The sequence below is a fragment of the Penicillium cosmopolitanum genome (genome assembly GCF_028827165.1).
Source record: "Penicillium cosmopolitanum strain IBT 29677 chromosome Unknown utg000006l:49.0-5199605.0:1.0-5204138.0, whole genome shotgun sequence".
NCBI classification, from domain to species: domain Eukaryota; kingdom Fungi; phylum Ascomycota; class Eurotiomycetes; order Eurotiales; family Aspergillaceae; genus Penicillium; species Penicillium cosmopolitanum.
Genome location: NW_026622676.1, coordinates 81,052 through 94,645, shown reverse-complemented (window position 1 = coordinate 94,645; position 13,594 = coordinate 81,052). Strand labels below are relative to the sequence as shown.

The 13,594-nt window shown below is 47.7% G+C and overlaps 7 protein-coding genes across 7 annotated transcripts; 1 reads left to right on the top strand and 6 right to left on the bottom strand.

Annotated features, from left to right (window-relative positions):
• Nucleotides 1-1,370: 1,370 nt before the first annotated feature.
• Nucleotides 1,371-1,791, top strand: N7509_004541 (uncharacterized protein; the record flags this gene model as incomplete). Its single annotated transcript, XM_056629178.1, has 3 exons — nt 1,371-1,545; nt 1,596-1,675; nt 1,729-1,791. 3 exons carry the CDS (start codon nt 1,371-1,373, stop codon nt 1,789-1,791), a joined length of 318 nt encoding a protein of 105 aa, XP_056488480.1.
• Nucleotides 1,792-4,320: 2,529 nt separating this feature from the next.
• N7509_004540 (Hsp20/alpha crystallin family protein) lies at nt 4,321-4,800 on the bottom strand (the record flags this gene model as incomplete). Its single annotated transcript, XM_056629177.1, has 1 exon — nt 4,321-4,800. The coding sequence occupies one exon, from the start codon at nt 4,798-4,800 to the stop codon at nt 4,321-4,323; it is 480 nt and encodes a 159-aa protein (XP_056488479.1).
• A 950-nt stretch (nt 4,801-5,750) lies between these two features.
• tfb5 (TFIIH complex subunit TFB5) lies at nt 5,751-6,106 on the bottom strand (the record flags this gene model as incomplete). The annotated part of the gene is made up of 3 exons (XM_056629176.1): nt 5,751-5,843; nt 5,880-6,031; nt 6,088-6,106. The coding sequence occupies 3 exons, from the start codon at nt 6,104-6,106 to the stop codon at nt 5,751-5,753; spliced, it is 264 nt and encodes an 87-aa protein (XP_056488478.1).
• A 290-nt stretch (nt 6,107-6,396) lies between these two features.
• N7509_004538 (putative MFS multidrug transporter) lies at nt 6,397-6,723 on the bottom strand (the record flags this gene model as incomplete). The annotated part of the gene is made up of 1 exon (XM_056629175.1): nt 6,397-6,723. One exon carries the CDS (start codon nt 6,721-6,723, stop codon nt 6,397-6,399), a length of 327 nt encoding a protein of 108 aa, XP_056488477.1.
• A 1,959-nt stretch (nt 6,724-8,682) lies between these two features.
• N7509_004537 (alpha-N-acetylglucosaminidase) lies at nt 8,683-10,491 on the bottom strand (the record flags this gene model as incomplete). The annotated part of the gene is made up of 1 exon (XM_056629174.1): nt 8,683-10,491. The coding sequence occupies one exon, from the start codon at nt 10,489-10,491 to the stop codon at nt 8,683-8,685; it is 1,809 nt and encodes a 602-aa protein (XP_056488476.1).
• Nucleotides 10,492-10,803: 312 nt separating this feature from the next.
• N7509_004536 (uncharacterized protein) lies at nt 10,804-11,040 on the bottom strand (the record flags this gene model as incomplete). The annotated part of the gene is made up of 1 exon (XM_056629173.1): nt 10,804-11,040. The coding sequence occupies one exon, from the start codon at nt 11,038-11,040 to the stop codon at nt 10,804-10,806; it is 237 nt and encodes a 78-aa protein (XP_056488475.1).
• Nucleotides 11,041-11,289: 249 nt separating this feature from the next.
• N7509_004535 (uncharacterized protein) lies at nt 11,290-12,039 on the bottom strand (the record flags this gene model as incomplete). The annotated part of the gene is made up of 1 exon (XM_056629172.1): nt 11,290-12,039. The coding sequence occupies one exon, from the start codon at nt 12,037-12,039 to the stop codon at nt 11,290-11,292; it is 750 nt and encodes a 249-aa protein (XP_056488474.1).
• Nucleotides 12,040-13,594: the final 1,555 nt, after the last annotated feature.

Sequence of the window (13,594 nt, the reverse complement as noted above, 5' to 3'; positions counted from 1 at the left end):
GATGGCGGGTGAGGAGGGGAGCAGTGGGAACAAGCTGCGAACTTTGAGATGAGAAATCGAGGAAATGCTTGAAATGAAAGGGTTGAAGAATTAGTTCAAGGACAAAAGAAGGGTAAACAGTTGAGAGCAGAGGGTAGAGGGTAGAGGGTAGAGGGTAGACGAGATCCGGCATGATCTCGGACCAGCAGCACTTCTAATCAGACACCCACATGCCTCGGTCCGGATAAGCTGCGATAAGCCCCACATTTCACTTCCCCGGTCTTCCTAAGGATACCTTGAGGATACCTTGAGGTTACAGTAAGGTGATGGATGCTCTTAAAGGCACCTTAGAACAAAGATCTCTTCCCCCAGAAAATGTACTAGTATGTTCAGTCTAAGCCTCATGGTCATATAATCATTGACCCACTGACACTGATTTTATTCATTAAGGTCTCCGATCCCTGTAGCCAATAGATAATAATTTCATACTTTCACACTGCCAACACAGCGGCCCTCAACTTACTTGTACTGGTCAAGGCGATTTCGAGAATGGCTGTAAGCCCTCCCATGGTCAGATTTCAGTCCCAGGCTTCATGCTACTGCGGCCACTTCCAATTTGAGCGTCCAACATACGGAGGATTTCAAGGGCCTTGGCAATGGCGTTTAACGTTGGTTCGCTGTTCATCTGCATGCGATGACCATGGAACGAACACCAATGCCAAGACCACATCCTGTGACAGGTAAATGGGCGGCAGTTCCTCTGAAGTTCAATATGATTATGGTGTAGATTTTCACCTCTAGGATTTTGTCCTTCACGATTTCCCCTTCTTTTAGTGAATTGTTCATTTGATATTTCAAGAATGATTGACCGTCCAGGTTCCAAGTGTAAGCATTAGATGCTAGACTCGTATTGGGGATCGGTTGTGGGTATTCGGTATTTTTTTAATACTAATAGTAATGATCAGCTGAAAGATCTGGTTCTCCGAAGAATTTTGTTCGGAGGTTTTCTAAAACTCATCGTCTTTCTATCAACCAACCAGGCGGTTTGATCGCACGTCACCATTCTCCTTCCGAAATTATGGTGCTTTCTGTGGCCCATCAGGAACCTAGACCTCTGTTAAAACATAACTTGCATTGAAAAGCCAAGCCTCTACTCGCGGTCCTCACGGTTAACGCGAAGACCTGATTAAATTGTAGTATAACAATGACAAGAAAGCTCATGTTGCGTCATGACTTCGCAAAGTTGCTAGACACATGCCAATTTTAGATGTGTTCTAGACATGAAGTTGGACTATAAGTAAAAGAATATAATCAGCAGGCTTTGTCGGAGAACACATACCCTGGAATTTATTGACAGGCCAACTTGCAATTATCTAACTCTCCCCATTATAATGCAACTGAAAACGGGCCTTTTCCTTGGCTTGGCGACGTTTACTGCCCTAGCTGCGTCTTCTCCTGATGATGATGGGGAGGACCTCGAAAAGAGGCAGTTCGCTTCTGGACCTCAATGCTTCTGTTGCTCAGGCCCTGTAATTCCCGAACTTGCCGGAACGAAATGTGCACGAAGTAAGTTCTCCTTGCCGATATAGTGGAGCTAGATTGTTGAATTATCCAAGGAAGCAACTGTGCAACTGCATGTGCGAGCGACAAGCGACCCCTCAAATGCCCCAATGGCGCTATCTTCTGGCCACCAACTGTAAGTTTCCCCAAGAGTGAGCATCAATCACAAATTGCTAATTGAGCGCCCAGGGAGCTTCTATTTCCGTTCTCTGCCAGAAGGGAGACCAACCATCAGCTGTTCCAGTGCCGTAGCCAGCCGAACAAAAAATCAAGGGCTCTTCCGGCAATCTGACCTATTTGCCAGATTTGAGAGACTCTTATTCCCTTGACTTGAGACGTTTTCTCGCAATAAAAAGTTTTTCCATCACACTCTGCTGGAAGTTCACATTTGAATGCCATGTCTCAGAAAAAAATTGTTTCCTAACCTGTCTCCAACGAAAAGGGCGCGGGATAGGGTCTCGTTTGCATGGCATTGAAAGTTCACTTTGACGTTATACCGTGGAGGTATTTACAAATTTGAAACAGAATATCTTACAGCAAAGCTGGAATATTCGGCTGTAGTACGTATTGTAATTCTGCAGATATAGTCCTGAGGAGAATAAGGTGAGCTTGCAAAAAGAAATTCCAACAAAGTATTCTTGAACCAGAGAAGCAGCTACTCATGCGAAATGGGTTACCAGCAGGTGGCGGAGCTTTGCCATTTGATTTTCGGTGCTGAGAAGGTTAGTGGTAGTAAGGTGGCCTGGCATTTAGTGTGTAGATGATAATTTTATTTTTCCGATTCGGAGGCCTCGTGAGCTGTTGAACTTGAGTCGATTAAATTCAATAGTTGCAAAACATAGTATACATACACGAGCAACATCTTCAGATACTTGCACAAGTGGTTCCCCGCTCCGCCAAAGGGAAACAGATATCGAGTTGTCCAGCTGCACTCTCGGGTCATTAGGGCCATTAGGGTCCAAGAAAACTTCTCTTTGATCCTCACAAGCAACAAAATTCGAACCATGGAGGCTGGAACAGGGACTACAACGATGGCTTTCTCTCAGCATGACGAGAAAGATAATAGAATACTATCAAATATCAGCAGGCTGCTGGCAACGAAGGTAATTAATATCAGTATCGTACGATAAACCGTAGACGAGGATTTACACAGTACGTTTAAGCAGTGCTATGCGGCAATCAGATTAAAATCGACAAGACGAAGCTTTTAGGTGAATGGTCCGAATTGACCATCTCCTGAGACTTCCTTCGAAGGATGGTTTTTATATCCCGCATGATTAGCATGCGACACCATGACCTACCTAGCAGAGACCATGGAGAGCGCGACCGCGAAGCATGGATCTTTATTCCCATGGCATGGCGGCGGAATGGGAGGTCGATAGGGGAGGGGCGATGGGGACTTTCAAGTTTGCGGTCACTGTACATTTAAGACTGGGGAAATTCGAAATTCGAAATTCGTTTCGCGATCGGGCAACTCTAAACGAGAACCAGAAAAATAAAGGCTTGATAATTAAGATTACTTCCATAATCACACAGCTTGCAATCAATCGCGAGATCACTGGACTCATCTATGGTAACAGAAGGCTGCTTGGCTGAATCATCTACACTTCAAGCGGATCAGTTGCAAACTTACCGCCACTGCCAAGAATATTTTGCAGACTGGGAGAAATTTCATTATTGGTTTCATGATGGATTGGCGATGATCCACCTTGAAACTTGACAGAAACCGGGGCAGGTTGTGTTTGGTAGAAGACTGCATATCTAGAACAGCCCATTCTCCGCTTTCGGAAAGCACGCAGGGTGCGTAAGGGTTGTGTATGAACCAGGGGCGAAATTGAAAAGCACCGGTTCCTGCCCAATGAGATCCTATTTGAAAACTTGGTGTCTATCCTAGCCCCATCGATGAGATGATAAATTTGGCAATGGAACCAAGTAGAAGTATGGCTGGCAAGGTCTAGTGATTAACAAGTAATGACGTCGCAGAATCCAAGACCAACCACTCATTGCTGCTCTTTACGGCAGCCCCTTTTCAAGATTGTGAGAATCGGTAAGATCATGCGTGGCGTAGAATAAAATGGAAAACAGGCTCATGTTCCAGCTCGGAGAGTAAATCAAATTAACCAAGGAGCCATAGAACGAAGGAGAGGAGATACATATAAAGGCAGAGGTTTATTACCCTCAGAAATCTGTCAGCACGTGATAGCAGAGACAGCTTTGTAAGAAAACTAACTATGCCAATCTCATTCATTCTTATAGGCTTACTTGAAAGTACCTCAGCTGCTGTAAAGCAGCGAGCTGGCCTCACTTTACCTATCCCATAGGGTGAACAGAATGCGATATATTCGCTTTCCTAGGGTCTGCTCCGGTATGGCCCTATACGATAATGTCAGTTTTAAGAATACTTCAAGTAAGTAGAAGTTGAATCTTAGTACAGTTAGAATGGATTTATAGTAACTTTCACCTCCCCGGCCCCTTAGTGTATTTACTCAGGGTATTTACTTGGGGTATACTTGAATATTACTAGAAGCTGGATTTAGCGAAGAGAGAAATTGATAGGTATTAGATTGATTGAAGTATTACATGATAAGAATATGGATAAAAATAGGGATAAAGATATGAAACGGCATAGAAAGAAAGAAGCAAAGAAAAAGTCCACGTTGGACAAGGCGACTAAGCAGTGAAAGCATCAGGTCGTGTGATTCGTTCATTTTGCGCATTTTGGTAACATTTGACCGAGGACAATGATGCCCAGTGTGCAGCGAGGATCGAGATGGAAATCATTTACTCGATGGTGATCTTCTTGACCGCGGCAACAGTGGCCTTGGGGATCAGGATGGAGAGAATGCCATTCTTCAGGTTGGCCTTGACGGCGTCCTGGTCGATGCGGCCGGGAAAGTTGAAAGTGCGCTGGAATTCGCCGATCGAGCGTTCTGAAGCCCAAAAACGGTGGTTGGGAGCAGATTCCTCGCCCTCGTTCTCGGCCTTGGGTTCGGTGTGGTATTCACGCTCGGTGCGACCCTTCACGACCAGAGTCTGGGGGTCGGAGAACTCGATGTCGATATCCTTCTGGGCGATTCCAGGCAGCTCGCCATCTAGGTGATAGGCGTCTTCGCTCTCACGAACATCGAAGCGAGGCGAGAAGGAGCGCAGCGAGGACTGAGCCTGCTGGCGGGTCGAGCGGTGGGAATCATAGTCGTCTAGTAGACGGAAGAGGGAACCGAAGTCACCCTGAGGGGCGAAGCTGGTGCGGAAGAGAGACATGATTGAGGTGATTGGGTTGGTTGAATTGAAGATAGCTTTGAGAAAGAGCTATGTAGAGCAGTGGATGATTGAGAATTGAGAGTTGAGAGTTGAGATGATGAGGATGAGAAGATGAGGAAGTGGAAAGGGAAGTTCATTTTATAATTGCGCTGAGGCAGCTGCCTGGAGGAAGTTCACCCCATGATGGAAGGTGCGAGTGAGGTACTGACAGTGACTGACAGTGACTGGCAGTTGCCTGTAGTTGCGTGATGTTTCCAGAAGGTGCGAGTGACTGCGAGTGACTGCGAGTGACTGCTGGATGTTGCTGCTGGATTCTGCTGGATGCCCGTCGATCCTTCTCCACGATTCCATATCACGTGATATAATCTGGGGTTGACAGAACAGCTACATGTGCTATGTATGGGATGTTATGTATGGAGTATAGCTATAGATTATCTCTATACAGCAGTTACTATTGACACCGGGAGTAATACATACAAGTGGCTAAGCGACCGGGCCATGGTTTGTTTGAGAAATGTCAAGTTCCAAGCTCCAGGTCCAACTTGTGAGGTGACCAGGCGCTACGCATAGAAATGGGGCATCAATGGCATCAAAAATCCTAGTCAGCCCCGAATGAACCTTTTGTCTTTATCGCCTGCCAGTCCTGTCCTGACTACCCGGTCCGCCTTGTGTAATGAGCGGCTATGTGCTTGTTGTGCACTGTGTAGCCCAGCGAGTGCCATCAATGCACTGATCATGTCATGGGCACGAGGATGAGGATGAAGATGGCCAAAGATATCGGAAGAATTCAAAGTCGCCCGGTCTTCGGGTGTATCAAGAGTGTCTTTGGATGGTCGAAGGTGGGGGTCCAGATGAGTTGGTGTTGGGTGTTCCGTTTGCTACGGGCGGCAGATGTTCAGCGCATCGGCGTCAGGAGGTAGAGGGAGTCGGTTGATCGCACAGAGTAAGTATTACTCAGACTCGGATTCGTCCAGTTGCATGATCTTTTCGTCCAGATCCTGCCGAGGAGTTAGTACAACCGTAGGTTGTGCAAGGTCCTCTCCCTTTAGAGAAACCGGAGGAGTGAGAGGGTGGCATACCTGATCCAGTCGAACTTTGAGGTTCTGAAGCTGGCTCTCCTTGATCACCAAGTGATTCTCATCATCCAGATCCTCCACAATATAGTCGTGTCGCTCCTCATCGTACTTGAGGATCATGGACTTGATCGACGGATCGCATTCGATGAGCAGACCTAGTCGAGTCGAATGAGCGCACAAACCAGAAGAATCAAGAAGCTGGGGAATTTACCTCGAACGGCACGAGGCATCGTGAAGATATATGGAAGATATGCGAAGGTCGAGTATGGTTGTGAAACAAACGTAGTTGAAGTTGTGAAGTTGTGAAGTTGACCTGGGGACGATTTGGAGGGCTGCGGAAGGCAATCCTCCCGCCTGAAGAGTCAGGCACCAACATCTATCTTAGTAAGCATCTTTGTACATAGTTAGTTACTCGACTAGTTAACTAACTAGTTACTTGACACATCTTTGTCACTTCTTGAACAACATCCCATAAATCAACATTATTTACAGATGACTATTCTATACCCAGGCGCACCCCCTATTCATCCACCTCATCTGACTGTGGCTGTTCCCACTCGGGAGTCCATCCAGTACCCGCCTGAAATGCGGTGGCTATCAAAGCGACAAAGCTCCCTGCGAGGAAGAGCATTCGGATTGCATGTTCATAGCTCTCGATAGCAACAAACCGATCCACACCCACCAGACGAGTGACGGTGGCCGGACTCCCAAGAAGTGTACGCACGAGTTCCGGCCGAGGTGGCTGTCCACGATCGGCGAATCCTGTCTCCAACGATGACTTGAGGATCCGCGTGAAAAACCCACCTCCAATGGCCGATCCAAAACTCGCGGCAAACCCTCGCGACATGGCGATCAAGGCGCTGACAATATAGTGTAGCTCACTTCCGGTGAGATAGAGCACATGTGACAAGGTATAGGTCATTAAAGCCCCGGCACAGAGTCCATTGAAGAAGGTCGTGATCACATACACAGCTGTATGTGATTCTGGAGTCGAGAGAACCGATAGCGCCGCAGTGGCCAAGGTGAAAAGCACAAAAATGACCAAACAGGACCTGGAAGGGATGAGTGAGAGTTGCCAAATACCAGACAAGCCAAGTTCCTTACATATAATAACTCCCAGCTTTACGAATGTGCAACCATCCTACCAACAATCCGCCCGTCCCAAAGCCGGCATTTGTGGGGACCAGAATAAGCCCAGCAGATGCAGGGGACCAGCCCCGGACCGCCATGGCATACGTCGGTGTGTAGAAGAGTACCGCCCAACGAGCCATCATCAAACCGAGACCAGCAATACATGTCAACAAAACACTGCGATTCCGCAGTAGTCTGATGGGGATGACGGGTTCTCGAGCCCGAGTCTCAACCCAAATGAAGATGGCGAAGAAAATCAACGCCAATGGGATCGGCCAGAGCAGAATCTCCGGCGACGCGAGACTGAAAAGCAGTGAAACTACCGACAAGGTCTAAGAAAGCTCAGTACATTCATCCAAACGCTGCAGGTGGAGTTTGTGGAACATACTAATGTCAGAGCACCTGCATAGTCGACCCTAGCAAGCTTATGTAGCAATTTCCGAACCTCCAATGGGTTATCTTCTCCCGCAGCAGGAATGGCGAAGAAAAGCAGAGGCCCCAGGATCAATGCGGCTGGGGCTTGGACCCAAAAAATGAGTCTCTGGAAAAGAATTGCATTAGGAGATTTTGGGGATTCCCTTGATTGAATTGAGCAGTACATACCCATCCTAAAGTTGGTGTTAGCAGGCCCGCTAGAACGGCACCTGTAGCAACACCCGTGGTGAAGCCACAATTGATGAGTCCAATACACAATCCACGCCGTTTCGAACTAGAAAGGTCTAAGGCTAGAATGATGGATGTGCTCATTAACCCGGCACTGCCACAACCGGAGACAACTCTCCCAAGAAGAAAGATGGATAGCGAGGGTGCTGCAGCAGTAATGAAAAGACCAGCTGAGAGAAGTATACTTGAGAAAATCACGTAGAGGCGCGGTGTGAAAATCTCCGAAAGTCGCCCTGTCAATGGAGTCACACTGGATGCAGCAATCTACGGGAGGTTAAAACCTCGCCGAATGAATGGAGTTCAAGTTTCTCTTTATAGATATCGAAGCATACCATATACGCCGAAGTGAACCAGGTAACTTCTGCAAATGCATCCAAGTCTGCTGCAATCTCGGATTGTGCGGTAGTCATCATTGACATGTTGGTAGCTGCCGAGTTCAATCTTAATATCTAGCCGTAGAGGAATCAAGATCTGAGACATACCTTGGATAAAAATGAGGAGACCCATTAGAGCAATGATGCTCAATCCTCTCCAAAAACTGACACCCGATTCCGAGCCATGATCAGCGTCATGGCTCGAGGATGTGATGAGCGGCGTTCGCTCTGACGGGGGTGTTTCTGTATCTGTCATATTGCAATTCCAATGCCATGAAAATTTCAAGATCAGGAAGAAGAAGAGAAATCAAACACCAGAAATTTCCCCTTTCAACTTGTTATTGACGAGGCTTCGGGGAGGGGCGGATGTTGCATTTCTAAGCAACGATAAGCGCGTCGCAACGGTCTCCGCAGATCGCATGTGGGGAAAGCTGCTGGCTGGACTCACTGTTTGGCACTAAAATTGGGTGGCGAATGCGATTAACTGAGTGGATGGTATTCTACCAGTAAAAGTGAAAGGAGGAGCCAGTAATGATGAGTGATAGCTGTGTGTTACGACAAATATAATGCCAATCGATCTCTATTTACTGTGGACTAAAGTTAGACACCCCGACAGCCAGTCTTCGCTAATTATTAGACTACTTGGCCCCAAATACCGAAGGCCACCGACCGTGGATACGGGTTAGCACCTTTCGCAGGTCTATCTCACCTCCAGTGGGCTCAGGTGCCGTCCAAGTCTCTTCCTGCCACCCCTGCTCAAAAGCTCTCAACTTCTCGAAAAATGCCGTGGAGTTATATGAGGCTGTCGGAGTGGATTTAAGATAGTCGATGAATATCTGCCAACGAGGAACATAATACGTGGAAACCAGACCGGCCCATCCCTTTGAGGCGTAGTCGGTGATCTCGCCATTTGGTCCCCATAGTGTAATCTGATTGCGCGCATTATACTCATAGAAGGCGGCCTGCTTCTTGTCACCTTGAGCCCAAGATCTTGCAGAGTTTATCCATTTTGAGAGTCGGAAGTTTTCGTTGGTAAGAAGGACGTCGTCCAGATCACCCAGAAGACGGAGCATTGTCCGTCCTTTTTTCGACAAAGTATCTGAAGACGCATTGGATTCATTGTACGTCGTGACTAGATCCGTATACAGTGGGATGAAAGCGTTGTCAAGGACTTGGCGAGTTACATCAACCATGTCATGCTGATAAGCTGTATTATGCCACAGCTCTGGTTCCGCATGAGCAGCTTGGTATAATGACTGCCACGCCCTGACAAGGTCCGCGGGATCGTATGTAAGAGCCCTAGGATGGGTTCCGGTCCTTCCAAGGACACCATTAATACCTGGCTGCGCTTCCACTATTGGCTGGATGACGGCTATGTTGGTCATATTGGTATTGTTGTACACCGTCGATCGCATCAGGTCCCACCCTTCGTAAAGCCCGCGAGGAACAGATCCAGACCCGGCATAACGGCTTGAAACCCAATCATGGAAGTATTGCTGCGTGTCAATGGCCTCGGAGGACCAGGCTTGATCCAAAAGTAGGTCGTACATGATTTCGTTACCTTCTTGACCCTCAGGGCTCAGCCCATAGCCCACCATTGACGGAGATTCGAGCCGTGCTTGAGTCGCGTTCTGGGTGACATTCAGAATCTGTCCATACAGACCCATGTTTCCTCCAAAATCGTGAAGTTGGCACCAAATCCACGGCTTGCCGAAATAAGATTTGGTTCGACGCCATTCGGGGATCGACTCTGAGTACAAGTCTAAGATGATCATGTCCTCATCATTTTCAACGCCTCCAAGATAAGCTTCAACTCGATCATTGGTCCAAAAGGAAGAAAGAGCATAGAATAGCCACCCTTGCATCAACCAAATCGCATCGGGGTCAGCTTCTTTGAGGCTCTTCATTGTGCCACGGGAGATGTTCCGGAGGAGATCCAAATCACCCGACGGAGGGGTGTTTTCGTTGTACTGATCAAGAGTATAAATATGGCTAATGTTGCCATATGCAGAATTCTGCTTGCTGATGAAGCTATGCTGCAGCTCGGCGAAATGGTCGTCAAAGGGCTGCAAGAACGAATCATTCGTGTATTGAACAGGAAAGCCACCCCATTGTGACCCGTGAATGATATCTGCGTCCGGAAAAACGCGGCTCGTATTTGCAGGAACAAACCCAGTAAACGAAGGCAAAACCGGTGTCATGCCAAGCTCTACCATCCGGCGCACAATCTTTTTCTGTAATTCGAACTGTTGGTCGATCCATGACCGGGGAAGGTCACCGTGCCAAAAGCCCTGAATATTACCGAATCGGTTCCAAGCCTGAAATGCCGGACCACTCAAAAAAGTTGCGATTTCTTCATCGGTGAGGCCAATCTCTTGGAAAACATCTACTAGGATCTTCTCTTGACCGACCCAAGCGAGAGGTAGGTTGACTCCACGCAAGGCCATCCAATCCAATTGAACCTCCCATTCCTCCCAATTCCAGAAAGCAGTTGTATAGGAGAATGTGACTTGAACAAGTAAGTAATTAGGTTATTCCGGATTGGCAGAGGTGATAGTTACCGGTATTAAAATGATATCGCCAGGGAACAGTGCTAGCACCTTTCAATGGGACGTCCAAAAGGGGGGAGCTCAGAGGGCGCCAGATGAAGCCGACTCCCGATGAACCAATAGATGTCAACGTGAACAACATCAGTCAAATATCGATGAAGACTATTTATGCTGTTATTATTGGCCTGATCGGAAAGGATGTTTGATTACTTACCCCGATGATAGTGCGCTGATCGAGCTTCCTTCCACAAGAACCGTCCCATTATGCGCAGTTTTCACAGTAAACTGATCATATCCACCGTTGTCTGTGAGGTTGGAGCTAATGGAGAAACGGAACTGGTCGACATGTTCTGGTAGTCGTCGCTTGACGAGGCTGTACATCCCGTCGGTCGATTGCGCGACAGCCGATGCTGCGCCGCACCAGCAGAATAATCCGGCCCACCGCATGTTCGTGATGATTAGAAAGGACCTACACAAAGAAAACAAAAATAAAACTTGAAAATTGAGAAAAGGGGAGACTGTTATGTACATAGACTACGGTCAAGCCCCTGTGTTGTTGCGGCGCGTTGCATGTCCCCGCACTACTGCGCACGCACTGCAACAATTCGATCCTACATCTGCCGATCCTTGATTGCTTACGGCTTTAAGGCCGGACACTTTCTTGTTGGGCTCTTTGTTGAGCGAATTGCGTTTTGATTACTGCTTGGAAACAAAATCCTTCTGGCCCTGAAGAGCCTTGGTCAAGATATCCGGATACCATCGTTGGCCCACGTCCTGATGGCTTGTCACCCGCGCGACGAGGGTACCCTCTCCGATGCTAGTTTTGAACATCTTGTTAAAGGTTGCCTCCGCATCCGACTTCACCTTGTCATCCTTCACCAAGTCTCGGATATGATCTGGTACAACGAGTGTAATATTTTCGGTCGAGAGATCCATACTCACCCCTTGAAAGACCGGGAATGAATATCGCGGCCCCAGGGGCTTTCCATCAGCATCAATGAAGTGTTCTTCTCGCAAGCTCACCCGATGCGTAGTCGCTGTACAAACCCCACCCGTCAGAGCCTCGAGAGCGCGGCCGATATTGACCACAAATGTATTTGGGAGTGGAGGAGCCGATACCCATTCCCCGGCTTTGTTTTGCACCTCGAGACCACGGTGTGGCGTTGCTTGGAGGAGGAATGTGAGAAATCCAGAGTCCTTGTGAGCACCGACACCTTGAAAGCCAGCTCCGTTGCTAGTCTGGTCGGACGGTGGTGGTGGATACTTGATTAATTTCAGTTTGTGCTGTTGAGGATCATCAAAGACTCCATCCATCGCCGTAGGGGGAAGATCTAATGACTCGGCAATGAGAGCCGTGAAAGACGCCGATAGAGCGTCGACCTCCGAGAGATATTCTTCTGTCGCCTGACGGAACCCGGGGATTGCAGTTTCGTCTGGCCACTGCATATGAAAGGGGTCACAAGGTTAGTCTGTTTATCGATAGAGAGGAGACTATAGAATACAAATACCTGGTTAGGTCCGCAGATGTTTCTGTACAACGGCTCATCGGGACCAGGAGCTGGTAACTCGGTCGCAAACTGATGCAGTGTAAGCGTAATGACAAATGAGAATGGATTCATGGATTGAGAGACAAACTTACATCGAATTGCTCACGATGGTCAGACTTCAAAGCGGTAATCTCGGCCCCAAGCCTGGAATATCCAAGGAAGTGAGGACTGTTGACCATCTCAATCTCCAGCTTCTTTTCAAGGGGCTGGCGGAATAATTCGAATCCCTTTTGAGTCAAAGCATCTTGAGTAGCGACAGAGACTGGTGGATTTTGAAGATACAAAAACCCCACATTGATGAGCGCATCGCGCAACTGCGCCAGGAATTTCGGCTTGGTCGTTGGGGATAATGCTTGAGTATAGTCTAGAACGGGAATTGAAGTGAATGAAGACACCGAGGCGTCTGTTGTGTTCCCTGTCTGCTTTTGTTAAAGATGACAGGACCGAACTTGATTTATGAGGTATCTTACCATAGTAGAAGCAGGTTGATTACCTAGGTCTCAGTATACGACTCTTCTTGAGTTCGGACTTGGAGGTTCACTGCACGCCTTCCAAGCGAGGGTTCGCCTTGAGCGGATTGCGGTGAACTGATTTTCGACTGGTCGAGCAGTAGTCGAACCTTGGTAAAGGAAGTCTCGAACTTTAGCTCTGAATTCTAGTCAGCACAGATCACGAATAATCCCGAGGAAATATCAATATACTTCAAGTTGATCCGAAAAGAAAGTGGTCTTCGATCCAACTTGAAGACCCCGCAAAGCCTCGGAGTTTCCCACACGACCGCAGCGAAAGTTTCTAGCACCGTTCACCTGCGTATGTATACTTCAGCCTGAAGTTGAGTCCACAAAGAGTGATGTTATTTTATGGCTTGAAAATACCCAGGCATCCGGTGAAGCCTGTCAGGTGTTGAGCGGAGCGAGAAACCAAAAGGAGCGTGCTGTGGTGGGTAACAACTCCGAGGGTGCTGACTGCAGCGCTCTGATTGGGCTGTTATGGCGGAACCTTGACCAGGGATATCTGATGAAATGCTTGACAAGGATCACGTCTTGCTCTGCAAAGACGATATTTGGACAGGCGATAAAATCGATGTTTGGGGACTTTGAGGGAGTCGCATAATTACCCAGTCCACAAGTGGGGGCACTCCCGCGATAGTTAGTTACTTGTGATACTCGATCACGATGCTGTCCGTTTTTGCTATCAGATCCACTGGCATGGATATTAGTCAAATAAAACTTGATATGTGTGTTTCTAAGATCTCAATTTTGTTGGGCTCTCCAGGGAATGCAAGAAAGTTTAAATTGGACTATCTAAAGTCGGCGGGTGAATGGATGGGAATAATTTAGTAACGATAGCGCTTGCTCGATCAGGTGTACTATGTATATCGCTCTCGTCTTGAAACACTGGAACTTCAAATGCAGGAAAACCCAGGATCAATAAGTTTGTAAATGTGGAGGTTT